We start from the raw sequence: 19,957 nt of genomic DNA, 5'->3' as shown, positions 1-19,957 counted from the left end.
GAGGAGAAATTTACATGTTATTATTGTAGTAAAATAAATGACCTATCAAAGATTCCAGCACATGCTCCATCAAAGAAGATCTGCGCTTGTGGGAGAATAAAACTGGCTGTGGGAATGTCACGTTATAATAATAATAATGACGAAGAGGTTCAGAAGTGGAACAGAAGATCCAGAAACTCTGAATGAAACTTAACCTCTGAGTAATTAGTGTTCTGACATTTTAACTCACATTGTAATGTCGTTTCTGTCATATTTGCACACAGATTATCCTGATTTACCAACCTCAGTAAATGAGAATGCATTAAATGCGTTACACCTCTACAAGAGGGTGAGATCAAAATGGCACAATCCCATCATGCTTTGCAGCATAAACAGCCAATCAGAATATTTCATTTAATTGATTTAACACGTTAAACACGTTTTGTCAACAGAACCGAAATGAAATGAAATTGCAAAAAAAGGCTCCGAAAGGCTAAATAAGTTCCCATTGATCCAACAAACACCAATAGCTTTGTTGAACCAGTTTGTTCAATCCTGTTGGTGTTTGTTGTGAACCGACATTAATCCAACAGCAACTTTAAGATCTTGTTAGGATGTAATAAAGGAAGCAATGACATTGAATTCTGGTCAATACCAATCAATTATTTTCAAAAAATGAAAAGAATAAATACAAATAATAATAAAGTAACTACATAAAAAATAAATAAAAATCATGTAATGGCCAAAAACCCATAAATGGTTGATTATACATTCCAACTCTGAACATTGTGACATTTTTTTATTTTTTTATTATATATTTAAGTACTGTTAAGTAATATTAATTGAATACATACTTGCTATATGGTTAGGATTAGGTTTGTTTTAGGGTTAGTTGCATATATTTATGCATCATTTATAGAAACTACATGTAACGTGTAACAAAGACACTAAAATAAAGTGACCGAAATTTCTAATATGAACGTCTAGAGTTGCGTAGCCTCATAACGCCATCAGCGGTAACCTGGATATGTCGTCAGATGAAAGGCGAGTCTGACCCGTCTTTGATGTGTTCTGAGTGTCAGAAGCCTGAAGTCTCTCGTCTGATTCCTCTGGTCAGTCAGTGTGTGTATGCGAGTGTGACCCGGAGGTCATGTGATGGAGTCGTGCCCGCATACACAGGGCCAGTTCACTGACGATAGCCTCAGTGTGTGTTAATTAGCGTCTCTTCCCGCCTTCCTGCCCGCGTCTTTAATTGATTGATCGGTGTGTGTGTAGTTCTCCGGTCTGCTCTCTCTGCTCACCCAATCCGTCACACCACTGCTCATGCGGACAGCAGCACTACATTACAGCATCGTTAGCTCAGAGATCTCCTGAGCCCCGCTCTCAACACACACCATTACCAAATCCCACAAGAGTCGCTCTTTCTCCTATTATATCTGTCTGTCTTTCTCCGCGTCCCTCGTTGGACTCCGAGGGGAAGTTAATGGATGCCCCATAATTTTCTGTCCCATATAAAGTTTCAGGCGACACTGTTTGGGATACTTTCAAGAGAGACGTCAATATTTGCTTTCACGTCACTTTGTTAGAGGAATAATCTGTGCAGTTTAAGATCTATTTGTGGCTTAATGCTTTTTTTTATTTATTAAAAAGTGTGTTTATGCTAATGCATATTGGACTTACAATTGAAGTCTATGGGGCAAGACATTGCATATGGATTGAGATAAAAAATAAACACAAGTATCACCACAAAAATATTCATTTTCATAAGAGACTAGAGCGATACAATCACTTACTTTCTTTGTGCGTGCAATGTTATATCAGATATTTCAATGCATTTACATTTAAGAGCAAACATACAAACCTAAAACAGGGAAATGAGACTTAATCTTAAAAAAAAAAAAAAAAGATCTTAAAATATCCAATATTGACTGTCTGGTACCAATACATTTAAGTAAGCAGAACTAGCTTTTTATTTTGTACTTATACATTTTAATTGTTCTTAACTTGAAATGTTTGAGTACTTCCATGTAATCTCAATGTGACATTTTTTATTAGTATAAACTTAGCTAGCTTAGTATGTATGTTATACAGTTGCACTTGCTGTATGTGTGCAGGAATATAAGGGTGTTATTTGCTCTCAAATCAAGCTCATGCACCAATCGTCACCATGATGGTCACTATCCTAAAACCAACATGTATAGAAAGTCTTCTAAATTAGCTTAACAAAACATTAATCACTACTAAATCTCCCACTTAACATCTTGCACAAAAAATGACACTTCATTTTAGCATTTACTCTCCCTTTCGAGTGCCGTCGGCAAAGCATGCTGGGAAATAGACATCCCAGCCATTTCAGTTAAACTTAAGTTCGTCTAAATTAAAATAAATAATTTCATAAAACTCAAAACAATGAAACAGTTCAGTTTACCTAAAATATATCAGTTCTGTGAACTTGAAAGATAAGATAATCTTAAAATATCCAATATTGACTGTCTGGTACCAATAAATTAAATAAATATTTTCTTTATATTTTATACTTTCTATAAATTTAATACCTGCTTACCAGAGAATTTCAACTATACAGAAAAAAATTCCCAAAATTTTCTGTAACATTCTTTATAATTTTGTATTTCGATGCCTCATAATGTTTCACTTTTATCCAAAATCAAGACGCAATTCGTCCTGGGAGTTTAGTAACATGAGAAGTGCCATAAAGTTCTCAGAAAAGTACAAGCTACTACAGACGTAGATGAGACGATATCATATATACTTATCAAGTATAAAACCAATAAACTCTGAGACAAATCCATATACGCTGGAATTATGTCAGAAACACATAACCAAAAGTTCACGCACAGAAAAACAGTTTCACTACAAATAACAAAAAGCAGCAAATTTAGTCTTTACTGTCAATCCTCTGGTACACTTGCCCATATTGACTTCCACTGTAAAAGCATTAATGTAAAGTTTTTACCAACTGAGGGACGAGTCAAAATGATTTGGTGTCTGTGAATCAACAGCTTATCAATAAATATCTGCGATAAACAAACCATGCAAATATATGATTGAAAACATTTCGACTGGCCTCGCATGTGAAATTAGTCTCATCTTTAAACATACCACTCCAGAAAGCATGCACATTTTAATTGTCTTATATAATTTAAGGCACATGCAGTTCTCCCAGAAGGTCACTAGGGTCGTGCCTTTACAATGCCTTTCAAATCAAACCTCTGGCAATTTCTCTTTTGTGTGTGCTCAGACTTCAACGCCTTTTTCCCCGACGTTTTCTTTTTCATCCTCAGGCTATTCCTCCTAAGGCTATTTTCCCTTCTCTTTTATTTCTCAGAGAGAATACGAAATTCCAGCTATCAGAAACCGGAGATCAAACAAGGCCTCGGCTGAATTCACTGTCAGAATAAAACCATTTGTTCCTGAGGCTTTTACTCCGAAGACCTCGTCCCTGGACCGTTTCCGTCTTCATGTGTGTGTTTTATGTGGTTTAGGCAGTCGTTCCTCTGGGTCGGTCTGCCACTGTTCATTTGAGAAAACATGGCGGTTTACTCCAGAACCTGCTCAGTATGCACAATACGTGCCTTCAGTTCTCTTAAAGGAGCCCACTCTCAAATGAAATGAAAAGGAAAACTATTTCTAAACTCATGTGACTGCTGTGGACTGTTTCCTGACATGTGGCGTACAAGAGAGAAATGCTAAACACTAGCCGCGTTTCCATTACCCTTCAAATTGAAAATACGCCCAATGGAAACACGTCAATTTCGCAAAAAATCCAATTTATCGCAAAAAAGTTTTTACGCTCGCATGAGGAAGTTTTTCAGGCAATACGAAAAAGAAATATTTTGCAAAACTGCAATGAAAAAAATGCCAATTTTTTCGCATTTACAGGTCACCTGACGTAGATGACGCGGTGTGTTTGGACAGAATACGAGACAGAGTTCTTTATTAAATTCATAAAAGACAAAACAATTACAGGAATACTGGATTCTAAACCTCAAAGAAATGCCACAATCAAGACCTCGAAGCAGATATGAGGGAGAAACACCCAGAAACACCTCATATGTGCCGCTCACAACTATAAGGGTCTTTCCGTGCCATTAATGATTGGATAACACACATACGTCTCCTTCGATTAATAATAATAATGGTTAATGCAGTGGCTGAGATACATAAACCTACCAACGTCCGTTGCTATGATCTTTGGAATGACTTATTGCGAGAGGAAAAAAGTTTTAGTCGCATACCATTGGTTAATGGAAACGCCGACATTTCGCAATAGATTTTTGTCGACATTTAGAAAAAAATCGCAAGAGTTTTGTGCAAATCTGTAATGGAAACGCGCCTACTGCCATCGCAAAAACTAGAAAGGTCCAAATAGTCGTCTAACATTTCAAAATCTGCCCCATTTCAAAATTACCTTCCTGAAAATCTTCGAAATCTATTCAAAATCGATTTATTAACTCTTTCCTTGCCATTGACGGAATTTTACGGCTTTCTGTGTTTTCACTGTTATAAGGTAGGGGGCGCTGTGTCGCATCTTCTGAAAGAGAACTGAATCTCCAGATCAAAACAAAGGTGAAAAAGAAACAGAAACAAGCTATTGCATTTGAAAGCAGATGCATATGTAAAATAACGTGATTATAAACATTTAACAGCATATAAATCAAAACTGCCTAATGATAGCGAATGAAATGTCGACCCAGGACTGAGCAAGCTTGGGTGTTGATGGACTCGATCTACTCCATCTTGTGTTTTGATCATCGTTCTGAATCTGATCCAGACATAGTCTTGTACAAAAACATGATTTTCTCAGCGTTAAGCCTTTAAGCTTTTGTTCTTCTGTTCTTCCTTTATATATGAAGACTTCAGATGCAAAAAGATGCAAAAGCCTCTAAGTGCCATCTGAAATTTCCTTCTAGAATGATCATTTTTATCAAGCTTGTATGTTTATGTTCAGTTATTTCACTTTAATGGCATTGTAATTACCTATTAATTGTCATTAAAGTGAAATTACTGAACTTAAATATACGAGCTTGATAAAGATGTCATTTTAGAAGAATATTTCAGATGGCACTTAGAGGCTTTTGCATCTGAACTCTTCATATATCCTCTGATATTCCTACAAGAAAACTTTCTGGGGGCCAAGACATTTTTGGGAAAATGATCAAAAAAGCTGGCGCTGGCTGGAAACTTAAAAAACACTGGTTTGGAAAGAGTTAAAAGCATTAAACCATTAGCAGAGAGTTCTTCACAAATGTCCTGCGTGTAGAATGAAGAACCAAACAACACTGTAGTAGAAAAACAACAATATTGTATTTCATTAAAAATGTACAAAAGTTATCTACATGATCCAGCCCTGTGAAAGGAATCTGTGCACAACAGGACAGTTTAAACGTTTATCTGTATATTGAGTTCAAATGTCCAAGATAATCAGTTGTGCGGATCTCTCCGAGAGAGTTTCTTTAAAGCGCTGTTACGTTCCTGTGATTCCACTCTGGTCTTCAATAATTCAAAACAAAGCAAGAGGTATTTCTGATTCTGAACCGCACTTTCAACTGTCCAGCTTTACATTTTACATAATATTTTATCTGCATATTCATTCGGATCCTTTCTTCTGTCTAGTACAAACAAGGATAGGAAGCATAATATTACATTTAATTTACAGAATATACAAAACCGTCTCCACTGAAGAGGCCAGAAAAAGATACAGTCCCGTTCTGCTCGAGTAATGTGATTCCTGCAAATGCTTGTGCACAGCGAGGCACTTGTTTCTTTGCGTTCATGTCGTCGGTTCAGAAGTCGTATAAAAAAATACAGGACTGTCGCATATCAAATTCTCTTGTCTGTTCATATACTGTATGTGCTGTACATACACTGGTCTAAGGCAAAGTATGGCTTCTTGAGCGAAACAAAAAGATGTCACCAAACTAATACTATACAGAATAATACGCTTTTTAAAAAGGATATGAAAAAATGTCAATGCATTATGTCACACAGGTCATACTGTCTCTTTTAATCTCGCGTTTCCTGTTCTTCCTATGACATCATATCGAGGAACTTGCTTTCCTCTGCGAGCGCAGTCAGCATGGAGCTCATGTCTCCGATGGCCATGTTGGCGATTCCCGCAGGCACCGGGGGCAACGTCACTGAGTTTCTGGGCGTGGTGAGACGGGAGGAATTCTGGGATAGGCTGCGGAGGAGGGTGGGGCTTAAAGTTCCTGATATGAGGCTGGAGTGATCGCCGTCATCCAGCATGGCGTCAAAGTCGATCTGTGGGTGCTCTGCTCCGCTTGAATCCACCGTGCTCGAGACCTGATTTGTTTCTGGGGAGCCCATGATTGAGCTTTCTGTCCCGATATGCACTGCATCTGTCATCCCGAGACTGCTGGACTCGAACATGTGAATCTGTCCGGTGTAGAAAATACCATTGGCATCTGTGCCGTCAGCCGATTTTTTAGGACTGGCCTCAGAGGTGTCATATGCAGGGCTAAAGTTGGATTGTGGGTAACCAAGTTGCTGCGCTGCAGTTGTCGTTGGCACTGAGAGCTGCCGGCTGTAGGGTTTGGGTTCTGTGGGCGGCCTTGGCTGTAGCAGCCCATGGTTTCCGCTCAGCGTGGGATTCTGGGCTGGAATGACATAGCCTTGCTGGTTGATGTTCATCTGGGAATAATTTCCATGATTATTTCCATTAAAAGTGGCATGGCTTTGACTAGCCACCGGCTGAGCTCGCACCCTGTTATTCTGGACGCTGCCAGACTGTGCCGTCAGCGCTTTACCAGACGGGCTCAGCAAACCTACACTGATATCATTTGAAGCAGAACCCTCATGGTAACCATGCAGAAAGATAGCCTGCTCTGTGTTAGCCTGTCGTAGTGGTTGCCTTTGGTTGACCCTCTGTGAATTAAACTCGTTATTGCGTTGCACGTGGGCAGCGTGAGCGAGGTTGTGACTCATTAGCCCAACTTGTTGGTTGGAGTTGACGTTCTGAAAGGAGCTGAGGTTTTGTTTTTGTTGGAGTGCGGTGAGGTTTCCCCGCCCTGATCCCTGCTTGGTTTGGCTGTGAGATGAATCCACTGTCCCTGAACTGACCTCGTTCCATTGCACCGGCATCTGGCTCTTAGTGGCATTGGGTGAACCTGGGAATGTCTGCTGGGAGCTTGGAGCTGCCGTTTGTTGTGTTACGGCGTTCGTGTTGCCTTCCACCAAGGCCAGGCGTCTCTGGTAATCACACTGCTGCAGGGACCCAAAGCCGTGGAGGCCTTGTCCAGGATAGTGGCGGTACGTTATCCCTGGATGTTGGGTGGAATCTCCATTCTGAGATGTAAGGTACTGAACAATGTCATCATGTAACATCATTGCATCATTGTTCTGGTTATCCATGTCACTCGCCATGGTTTCCATCACCACGTTCTCAGAGATGCTAGGAGGTCGGGGTGGATATTGGTGGCGGTTTACGTTACTCTCAGACAGGCTGTTGATCTGTGAAATGTGTCGGCCGGATGCTGGATGGTGCAACGACGGATGCTGGTTCACATTGTTCATGCTATTGTAACGTTGCTGGAGGGAATACTGCTCTGGACCTACTCTTCTAACCGGGTCGCTTGCTCTTCGAGTGATGTTTCCCGTCACCTCATGGGGCAAGACGCTACGGTTGGCGTAGCTGGTATCACTACACCTTCTGGGAACTGAAGGGGGATTGATGGGGAGTGTGGACATTTCATGGGCATCCCCAAACAGGGCCATCCGAGTCTTCAGGCTCATAAAGTCCATATTAGGTAGAGGGGTTGGTGGTGCGCCGCCTGTGGCAGCAGCATATTTGGCTTTGAGTCTGTAGTGTTGGGCAGGAGTCAGACTGAGTAGACTGGGGATTCCTCCACAATGGCTGGCCTCACTGGACCTTCTAGACAAATCGGTGGAAATGGGGTCATAGGAGCCGGTAGAGCTGATGTTAAGGCGCCCACCAGTTTGTGAGGTTTGGCTGGACCGACGGCTTGAATAGCAGGGCGAGATCCCGGAAGAACGACGGCTAAGGTTGTAAGCCGAGCTCACGTTGCTGGCCAGACTGTCCCGACGCTCCACCAGTTGACTTAAAACCGTAGTCTCACCAGGACAAAGATCGCCCAGGCGCGGGCTGGAGATGGAAAGCCCTGGATCACACAGACTGCCAGAACTTTCCAATAAAGAACCTGCAACAGAAAAGAGCTGAGTTTAGACAGGGTTCGTGCAGATACTGTAAAATTAAATTCCAGGACTTTCAAGGACTTTTCAAGCACTGCGTTTTTGGCTTTCAAGGACTACAATGAGAGATCTCGCTTATCAAACAATATCTTTATCATCTTTCAAATTCTAAAAAAGGATTAATAAAAATAAACCAATAATACAAAATGAAAAGATTTTTTTTATTGAGAAAATGAAAAATCACATATATTGTCTTTCTATAATTCACGCACTTTTCAAGTATCTTTTCATAAAAATGGCTGTTTTCAAGGGTTTTCAAGGACTTAAATTCTAAAAAGTCAAATTCAAGCACTTTAAGCACCCTTTCTGTTTAGAGGAAGAAAAACTGGATTTTGGGAGTGCATCAGTGGTGGAAATGTGATTAAATAAAAAAAATGTTTTGGTTTGTTTACTCACTGGTATTGATGGGTGGAAGCTTGGTGCTGGGGGCAGGAGGAGTTGGGTTTGCCCAGGAGCACGAGTCCCTCACCGACTTCAGCTTTTCTTGCTTCAGATACGTGAGTCTGTGGGCAGGGCTGGTGTTTTTGCGAAGATGGAGGCCCAACATTCCTGTGGAGACGGTTGAATCCACAAGGGGCGCGTCATCCAGGGCGCTCAGATCTCCCATGCTGCCCCCGCTGAGTCCCGTCGGCTCTACTCCACCGTCATGGTGGGCGGCACTGCCAAGTGGTGACGGCTCGCTGCTACATGATGACTGACCACCAGGGCTGGACTGATACATCTGAGAGAGACAGATGGGAAGTTTGAGTTTGATTACCCATGAAGCTAAATGAAGAGAATGACCCAGAATGCAGACACAGCAACATGCAAAACACACGACCCTTACAATCACTTTCCCAAGTGTAAATTGCAAATAATGAGCATACTGATTCGAGGTTTGGGAAAACACCCTTCCTCAAGACATCCCACTTCTTTTTCCTCCCCCTCGCGATCTTCTCAGAAAGCTACATTAAGTGCCTGACAAATCGTTATTTCCTATGGCAACCTCTTTGTGCATTATGCATGTGGCCTGGCATGAATACACAAAGGGGGAAGCTCTCAACATAAATAAGGTAAGCTATGTCTTTGTATTCACGTCATATGACCGCACATCCCTTGAATGAAGCAAATGTATTCTGTCCCCACGTGAAGCGTGCTTGATCACAGCTTGATCACTGGCACTATTTGTTCAGGACACAAAAACAGTCCCACTGATATAATATTAATCCACTAATGGCTTTTATCCTTGAGTGGCAGACGGGAGCGTTAGATCTCGGGATTGTGGGGGGATTGGGCTGGATATGTAGGGTGAAAGCCCATGGGAAATTAGAGGCCCTCTGTGTGTCAACAGATCTCGTAATGTAGGGGTCCACATTTTTTGACGCAGTGATGAATTCAACACCCAAATGTGTGTGTACTATCATGCTGTATCCTAAGTTTGATCTTATAGCTCTGTGTGTGTGAGCTTTTCATGGAATATCCTTTAGAAAAAAAAGAAAATAATTTGTAAACAAAAGGAGAAAATCATGTATGAGACATTTACCATGCATTCAGTAAAAGGGCAGTTGACATGACATGGGATTCGACTGTGCTTAAACAAAATCCTTTGTTTTACTTTATATTTTCATCATTTTGCTGGCTAGATTTTGTCCATGAAATTATTATAATTACATCTGTGTGGTGACTGTCCTCTTCATAAGCTGTGAAACATCAAAATTAAAAAAAGGTGGATAGAAATTTGATTTAAAAATGCTGCCAATTTTCAAACTGAGGTCTATTAAAATGAAATAATAAACAGGTCATGCATTTACATATTACATTTTACAATTTTATATATATTGTATACGTGCCGTCAAATCGATTAATCACATCTAACATAAAAGTTAGTTTAAATAATGTGTGTGTGTGTATTAGGACACTAACCTGAAGTAAATAATTTTTTCATAAGATAAATTTGTCATGTTTATGTGCAACTACATCCATATTAATTTCCTTCATACAAAAATATATTGATATTTGGCAAAAAAGATCAAAATCCATGTCACTTGTCAACTGCCCGATGAAAACAACTGTAGAGAGCGACTGATATGAAGACAGGATCCACGCTCACCTCAGTAACGTCTGTCCTTACGGAAAGTGTATGGGAGAGAAACAGGGAAGAGAGAGCAGGAAGCACATGTAGAGAGAGTGGTTAAAGATGGACAGATACAGCAAGCGTGCTTTGTTAGTGTGTTTGGATTAGCATAACCTCTGATGGACATTTTAATGTATATTTAATCAGCGATGAATAATATATTTGAGAGTCCAGATTATAGCCATGCAACCACTCTTGCTATTCAAATTACATTCTGTAAATTTTGTTATGCATTCAATCAGGCCAGAAACATACTTTATGCACGTATGCAAATATAATGGTACACAAAATCGGCTCATTCACACTAGATCTTACCATAGAGTTCTCAGTCTTGATAGACTTGACCTGCAGATAGTCCTCGACGCCTCTAGTCGTGCTGTTGGCTTCGAGCTTCTCTTCAACCGTCCGCCCCGACAGCTTGGTCCCCGCCTCGTTCTCTCCGTTCTCCTTCGGCGGATGGGGTCGCGACGGAAGGTCACCGCGTTGTTTCTTGGTGACGTGAGCTTCGGGCCCGTGGACGGTTTTGACGTGTTTGCGAAGCGAGCTGGGATCGGTGTAGCGCTTCGTGCAGCCCGGGATCTTACACACGTAGGGTTTCTGCGGAGATAAATATCTCTCAGTTTCACATGACCCTCTAACAGTCAAATGTACGACTTTGAATTAGAGTTTTATCTCTTCCTGTTAAGTCAGATTATCTTCAAATGGAGCAGTGGATGAATACACAATTAGAGGAATAAATTACGGAGCGTGTGCTTGACATACTGATTGTGCGAATGCTAAGCGTTCGTGATGCATGGCTGTTTACTAATAAAGTTGAGATGAAATGATCTTTCTCCCTCCTTTAGCTCGTGATGGATCAGCCGAGAATGGAAATGGCGCCAGGTTTCATTTTCCATGCGCGGTCTGCAGGTGGTCTGTTTCTCCGCTGGGGACGTGCTTGATTCTCACTAATGTATCGTGGGTTGCCGTACTCATTAGCTTCACAGCTCATTATTCACACACACACACACACATTGTGCACACTTGCATGCGTCGCTGCTTAATGGGACAACGTTGGGCGTCCAGGAGCAATCACTACACATGATGAGGGAATGCGTGAACAAATCTAATTTTGGCCTAAATTTGTTAGTGTATGCTGAAAATGGCACATTTACATAGCATTAGGCGGTTAGCAGATCCTTAATGCCACAGTGAAGTAGATTATCTGATCCTCTCTCTGAAGAACAACTACTGGGGCGGCACACGTCTGAACCTCACGCGCGGGTGACGCTAACTCATCTAATGCAGTCTGCCCACGTTTAGACGAAGAGTTCACCCAGAAATTAAAATATGGTTATAAGATGCTCACCCTCACGTTTTTTAATAGCTCTGTGTGAGGAACAAACTGAAATTTAAGGAATTTTTTTAGGTTAATCTTATGGTCACCATTCACTTTCATTGTATGTAAATGAGCAGCTTGAATGTCACATAATTTGTCAAGATGAAGTCTAGGTCACTCTTATATTTTAAAAATAAATTACCCAGATCTAATTACCATAATGAAAAGAAGAAAAAAAAATCGAATTTTCATTAATGTAATACAAAAATATTAAAATATTATTTTTTATATTTTTATTTTCAATTAACAATTTATGGTTAATTAAATAAAATAATATTACAGTATTTTGATTGGCTGTAATGCAGTAAATTATGAAAACCTCAATGCACTCCATGCTAAAAAATATCAGTGCAAAAATATTAAAATATTATTTTACATTTTTTTTTTTTTTTTTAATTAACAATTTATGGTTAATTAAATAAATAAATAAATAACTTATGAAAACCTCAATGCAAGAAAATATCAGTGCAAAAATATTATTTTTATTTTTATATTCATATTATTTATTACTTTACTAAATTAATATTTATACAGCATTTGTTGTATTGCTGTTTTATTTTTTCAATGAACAATTTTATATATATATATATACAGTATATATATATATATATGGCCTCACTTTAGTTTAGGGTCCAATTCTCACTATTAACTATGACTTTTGCCTCAAACTCCTAATTTCAGATTATTAATAGTTAGTAAGGTAGTTGTTAAGTTTAGGTATTGGGTATGATTCAGGGATGGAGAATATGATCATGCAGAATAAGGCTTTAATGTGTGTTTTATGAGTAGTAAGAAACAGCCAATATTCTAGTAATATGCATGCTAATAACCAACTAGTTCATAGAGAGAATTTGACCATATATATATAATTTAGATTTGACATGTGACCTGGATATGATGACATTCACCCTCATATACATGTTTGAATGACAATTAAGTAGAACAATTGTGTGAATGATTATGACCGTGTGTATCTGAATGAAGCTGAGTGTGTTTACCTCGTTGGAGTGTGTGCGGTTCTGGTGTTTGGCTCGGTCCGAGGCGTTGGAGAAGGCCTTGTTACAGCCCTCATGCTCACACACGTAGGGTTTCTCTCCGGTGTGTGAGCGCAGGTGAGTTTTCAGATTTTCCAGACGAGAGTACGCCTTAGAGCAGCCCTCGAACTGAAACACACACACACACACATTACTAGAGTTGTGCGAATTCAAATAATCTCCAGTGTTTGCTGACAGAAAGAAAACATGATCAAATCAGTCATGTATCGTATATGCACAAACGCTGTTACTGATTTAATGCTAAAAGTCACATTTATATGAATGCATTTGGCAGATTCTTTTATCCAAAACAACTTGCATTGCATTCAAGGTATTTATTATGAGTTCATCACTGCACATCCTTGGAAAATAACCCATGACCTTGACGTTGCTGGTGTCATGCTCTTCTGTTGGGAATTATGCTTGAAATAAAACCCTTTAACATGTTTATCTGCATATGTGTGCATACAGTTGTGCTTATTTTATGTACTTTTTCATAAAATAAAATAAAAGTATTTAAATGCAAGTTCTCTTAGATTTGTATCTGTATTTGGGGGACATTTGCAGTATTTATTTTTTATTTATTTTTTTATTAAGTCTACAAAAGCAAGTTTTCTAAGCTGTAGTTTGGGGAAGTTTTTATTTATTTATTTTTTATTATTTAAAAAATATATTTATAAAGTACAAAAATTCATGTTTAAGGTTTTTATCTGTAGTTTGGGGACATTTTTATTTGTTAAATATTTAAAATATTTTTTAAAGTCTAAAAATCCAAATTCACTTAAATTTTTATCTGTAATGTGGAAATTATTATTATTATTATTATTATTTTTTTTTTCTCAGCTGTAGTTTAAGTACATTTGCGTGTTCCTTGTAAACTTTTAAAGTATACATTTTTTTTTCTTTTAGGGCTTGGGTTAATCTGTACTATTCATAATAAATTGTTTTACATAAACAATAGAGGGTCTATGTTATGTCCTGTTATGGATGTCTATAGGTGTGTGTGTGTGTGTGTGCAGTAGTTTAATCACGTTTGACTCACAGTGCACTTGTGCGGTTTCTCCCCGGTGTGTCTGCGCATATGAACCACCAGCATGTACTGCGCTTTAAAGGGCTTCTGTTCGCGAGAGCACTCCTCCCAGCGGCACACGAACTCCTTCTTCTCCCCGTGGATGTGTTCGTTATTGATGTGCTGCGAACACACAAACACAACCATTCAGTTTCATTCTGCTACAGGAATCTCGGGTCTCACCTCCCTTTGTAATGTCAGCGTTGTGTTTAAGGTCTAATTGGCCGTTCCGTGCACACACACACACACACACACACACAAAAAATAAAACACACGGCACAATTGGCGTCATTTGGACGCAAGGCTGCATCTATCAAGAGCTTGAGAAAATAAAGCAATTTGAGCTTCTGAGGAGCCCATTTGCCTATCCGCCAATTGAAGAGCAGAGCTATCCATCACGAGCGTCTGCGTTCTCTGCGTCTGTCAGACGGGAATAAGGAAATGTGATGGTGTGTGATTGTGAGAGAGTGTGTTTTTAAAAGTGTCTCTGGTGATGGACAAGAGCCCTCAGATCTGAGTGAACCACAGATTTTCAATTACCAACAAAACTCTCTGTGTACTCGAATGGCTTTTAAGGGATTCTTGGAAATGTACACTGAATTTGTTCTCTTCAAAATGCCTCAGTGTGATTCATTAGACCGAGTGTCTGTGTTTCTCGAACGCTTGCAGGATCATTTCTCTTCACTAACACTCACGTTTATGTTCATTCTTGAAGCCTCTGTGTCAACTGGTCAAAACACTGAATCAACTGAACGTTCCAGTCTAAATGAATCACTCAAGATCGTAGCCTGAACTCCAGTCTGGCATTTTACAACTCTTTTTTTGTAGTAAAGTGACTCCAAAACAGAGTTTGCAAATGCTTTTTGAATCTGTGCGTCTGAATCTCTACATAGAATCGGTTCAATAAGAGTCGATTAATACTAAAACAACTTTCTGTTCTGTTTTTATCGTCATATAGGGGTCAGAAACAGTCCACACACATATGATTCCTCCACAATGAGCTTCATTATGGCCACATCTGTAGACTTTCCATCGTGATGAACTGCTCCAGATCACTGATAACACACACACACACACACACACACACACACACACACACACACACACACACACACACACACACACAGACACACACACACACACACACACACACACACACACACACACACACACACACACACACACACACACACACACACACACACACACACACACACACAGGCACCCTCTGTTCCTCTTTAAGCCCATAATGAGCTGTTATCAGAGTGTGTATCGCTTGTGTAAACACACAATCAAGAGTGTCATTCAGTGAAGATCTCATTCAGTGACTGAGCGGAGAGTGAGAGTGAATCAGTCGCTCTCCTCAGCGAGTGTGTGTGTGTTTCAGTGTGATGGACGGGCTCTTTTCTCTATGCTTCACTGCTTGGCTGGAATGCCACAGAAAGTTGTGTCACCCCACACAGGACAGAGTGCATGCTGGGATAGATCAGCCCGTCTCAGGAAAGCACATCAAAGCTTCACAAAGAAACCAGTCGGTCGTGAAAACACACCATCCAAATTCCTTTGACCTGTTTCACTCTCTAAAGGAGTGTGTAGGTTATGTTTGTGTATATAATAAAATATATAATATAATATAATTTAAATATAATATATATATATATATATATATATATTTGAGACACACAGATACAGACAGTTGATCTAATGTAACGACATTAATGTGTATACAAATAAATAAAATAATATTAGTAATATGACTACCAGACAAAAACTTTTAAAAGTGCAGATATCTATCATTTAAATTATTTAATTTATAATAAATTTACTGAGGACTGATTAATATGCTCATGTAAGTCTGTATTTCATGTATTTTCCCCTATTTGTTTTCTTCTCTATATTGTTAACCTGTGGTATTCTAAACCTTCTCAGTTCCACATGAACAATTCGGATCATCTGGTGGGACAGATTTATGCTGTGGCCTTTGGGTCACAGGTCAAGAGGTCAGAGGTCAGTGATACCTTGTGCCACTCAGCTGCCCGGGCCAGAACTGAGTCAGTAAAGTTAAGTAAGTCTCCTCAGATGGGACGCCTCTCGTAAGAGCTTTCTCAGAACGGCATTCTCAAATCTGGCTAGTCGTTATAGATGCAGGTGAGGTGGTCTGTTCCTGTCTAAGTGGCGGTTTTTGGAAAGAAAAATGTGTGTAGAAAATGTGGAGGTGTTGTGACCCCAGTACATTCGTGCTTGTCTTTATAAAAAGTGGATGAATTGTGATTCTGCCTGTTGATTCTGCATCTCTCCTTCACTGCTGGTATTCAGTGATTTCTTGACCCTGTTCCAAACAAGCACAGCTCTGACACCTGTGTCCAACCCAGCCGTCTGTCAGACTATCCCATAACCACGCACACACACACACACACACACACACACACACACACACACACACACACACACACACACACACACACACACACACACACACACACACACACACACACACACACACACACACACACACACACACACACGCACACACACGCACACACACGCACGCACACTATTTGGTTTCGCTATCTTTGCGGGGACTCTCCATAGGCGTAAAGATTTTTATACTGTGCAAACTGTATTTTCTATTCCCAAACCCAAACCCTACCCATCATACACACACACACACTAACCCGACCCCTAAACCTACCCATCATACACACACACACACACTAACCCGACCCCTAAACTTACCCATCACACACACACATGCACACACACACTAACCCGACCCTAAACCTACCCATCACACACACACTAACCCTACCCCTAAACCTACCCATCACACACACACACACACACACACACACACACACACACACACACACACACACACACACACACACACACACACACACACACTAACCCATCCCCCAAACCTACCCATCTCACACACACACACACACACACACACACACACACACACACACTAACCCGACCCCTAAACACAAAACTTTCTGCATTTTACATTTTCAAAAAAATATAATTTAGTATGTTTATTAACCCATTCTCCTCGTGGGGAAGCGCTGGTCCCTCAGTGTAGGTGAGCTCAGGTTTCACTATCCTTGTGGGGACATTTGGGTGTAATATAAACCTGTACACTCTCTCACACACTCACACACACACACACACACTTACATGCACCAGCTGTTCCTGCGTGTCGTACTCTTTGCTGCAGCGTTCCCAGTGGCAGTTGGTCTCGTACACCAGCTCAGCCTCATGCTTGCACTCGTCCAAGTCTTCCTTCAGGTCCAGTGCGCCGCCCAGGTGGTCCTGAGGAACAGCAACGTGACGGCATAAACACTCTTTAGTGGATCGGCTTGTTAGCAAGAGAGAGAAAATGGGTCTCGTTCACTATTAATTGTGTGGAACATTCGTGTTTATCAGCCTAATTCACAACACATGCATATGCACATTCATTTGTTCTTAATCTTGTTAAGATTAGCTCGCTAAACGAGTGATCGCATGCCTGATGATAGTAATATGCATAAAACACGCCCACACCATCTCCATGTAAGGGCTTTCCTGTACAGCTTTTAGTCACTCTCAGAAAACATATGATGCTCTCTTTTTTAAACAATTCATATCTATACATAAAATTTCATTTTAACACGTTTAAGTGCTAACTTCATGTTTTGAATCAATTTTAGAAGTAAAATGATTGATGAATCTTGATTTGTTCGTGAAATCGTTTGTATGTAGATTTCACTATCCAGTGTTTGACGCTACATTAGACGAGATCATGCTTTGGATGATTTTTTCCTTGTCATTGACACTGTCACATTTTTTTTAATCTAATTATGCAACATTAAAGCAAAATGTAAGACATTTTAAGCAATCTCTCACACTGCTGCACATTTGCTTATCAACTTCTCCAACACTTTCTTGTGTGTTACTATTCAGAAAAACAACAGCACGAATGTGAGTGTGATGTAGTTCACTTAATATGAAGTAAGTATATAATCAACAGACAAAACTTGGGCAGTTAGCTTGTTTTATAGTTTTTTTCTTCTGCAAGAACCAATGAGGTTCATTCTCGTGTTACGCATCACGTTTGAGCTTCAACAAGAACCAATGAGGTTCATTTTCGTGTTACGCAGCACGTTTGAGCTTCAACAAGAACCAATGAGGTTCATTCTCGTGTTACGCATCATGTGTGAGCTTCAACAAGAACCAATGAGGTTCATTCTCGTGTTACGCATCATGTGTGAGCTTCAACAAGAACCAATGAGGTTCATTCTCGTGTTACGCATCATGTGTGAGCTTCAACAAGAACCAATGAGGTTCATTCTCGTGTTACGCATCATGTGTGAGCTTCAACAAGAACCAATGAGGTTCATTTTCGTGTTACGCATCATGTGTGAGCTTCAACAAGAACCAATGAGGTTCATTCTCGTGTTACGCATCATGTGTGAGCTTCAACAAGAACCAATGAGGTTCATTTTCGTGTTATGCATCATGTGTGAGCTTCAACAAGAACCAATGAGGTTCATTCTCGTGTTACGCATCATGTGTGAGCTTCAAGAAGAACCAATGAGGTTCATTTTCGTGTTACGCATCATGTGTGAGCTTCAACATGAACCAATGAGGTTCATTCTCGTGTTACGCATCATGTGTGAGCTTCAACAAGAACCAATGAGGTTCATTTTCGTGTTACGCATCATGTGTGAGCTTCAACAAGAACCAATGAGGTTCATTTTCGTGTTATGCATCATGTGTGAGCTTCAACAAGAACCAATGAGGTTCATTCTCGTGTTACGCATCATGTGTGAGCTTCAAGAAGAACCAATGAGGTTCATTTTCGTGTTACGCATCATGTGTGAGCTTCAACATGAACCAATGAGGTTCATTCTCGTGTTACGCATCATGTGTGAGCTTCAACAAGAACCAATGAGGTTCATTTTCGTGTTACGCATCATGTGTGAGCTTCAACAAGAACCAATGAGGTTCATTTTCGTGTTATGCATCATGTGTGAGCTTCAACAAGAACCAATGAGGTTCATTCTCGTGTTACGCATCATGTGTGAGCTTCAACAAGAACCAATGAGGTTCATTTTCGTGTTACGCATCATGTGTGAGCTTCAACAAGAACCAATGAGGTTCATTTTCGTGTTATGCATCATGTGTGAGCTTCAACAAGAACCAATGAGGTTCATTTTCGTGTTACGCATCACGTTTGAGCTTCAACAAGAACCAATGAGGTTCATTCTCGTGTTACGCAGCACGTTTGAGCTTCTGCAAGAACCAATGAGGTTCATTCTCATGTTACGCATCATGTTTGAGCCTCAGAAAGGTTTGTTCTCGTGTGTCAAGCAGGTTCGGTTGAGCTTCTGTTTATGTCCACTCATTAATGTTTAAATGTGAATAAAAGCCTAAATTCAATCTGTTCATCATATAAAGCGATCGAGTCTCTTCAAGATATTTAGACTAAACCGCTCAATTCAAATGGATTAGTTTTACATTCTCTTTATGAACTTTTTGAAGCTTTAAAGTGGTAGTTGCGTAGACTGTCAATGGAGAGACAGAAATCTCTCTATCGCTGAAGACGAACAAAAACGTTATGGGTTTGGAACGACATGAGGGCGAGTAATTAATAAAATAACATTAATTTTAAGGTGAACTAACCCTTTAATACCACGACTTAAACCCAACAAAATATCAACGTCAGCTGTCGTCACTATTCCACGTCAATTTGACATTGGCATTGCACCTATATTAAACCAAACATCAATGTCTTAACATTGGCCCATTGGACAGACGAATGCTATTGTGCTCTATAACAGCACTCCCTCAACGCTGATATATTATTTACTCAGCCAGAATGGTAGTATGAAGACGAAACATTAATTGTGCGCTTGTAGAGACACGTGTGTGGTGTTAAGAGCGATCGGACCGTGCTCTGCTGTGGGTAGCGGAGACGCTCACACACTCACACACACACACACACACACACACACACACACAGCATGCTGACTGCAGCATGTTTATCTCTGCCCTGTGAGCTATCTTCATCAATTCTGCTGGCCCCAAGACGACGGCAGCCGCCTTATTCCCCATGCATCAAGAGCCAACCTGCCTCACCGCCAAGAGCA

General features: G+C 40.1%; 1 protein-coding gene across 1 annotated transcript in view; it reads right to left on the bottom strand.

Annotated features, from left to right (window-relative positions):
• Positions 1–5,282: 5,282 nt before the first annotated feature.
• Positions 5,283–19,957, bottom strand: part of gli2b (GLI family zinc finger 2b) — a 94,942-nt gene continuing 80,267 nt past the window's right edge. The window contains exons 9-14 of the mRNA XM_082155761.1: positions 17,004–17,138; positions 13,797–13,946; positions 12,719–12,883; positions 10,658–10,939; positions 8,626–8,950; positions 5,283–8,177 (exon numbers count right to left, since the gene is read on the bottom strand). Coding sequence (XP_082011887.1) covers positions 6,028–8,177; positions 8,626–8,950; positions 10,658–10,939; positions 12,719–12,883; positions 13,797–13,946; positions 17,004–17,138 — 3,207 coding nt within the window. The 3' untranslated portion in view covers positions 5,283–6,027. The remainder of the gene's footprint in view (positions 8,178–8,625; positions 8,951–10,657; positions 10,940–12,718; positions 12,884–13,796; positions 13,947–17,003; positions 17,139–19,957) is intronic.

This window comes from Leuciscus leuciscus (genome assembly GCF_965113295.1).
Source record: "Leuciscus leuciscus genome assembly, chromosome: 23".
Lineage (NCBI taxonomy): Eukaryota > Metazoa > Chordata > Actinopteri > Cypriniformes > Leuciscidae > Leuciscus > Leuciscus leuciscus.
The sequence above is the reverse complement of the archived record's forward strand: the minus strand, read 5'-3'. Positions and strand labels throughout refer to the sequence as shown.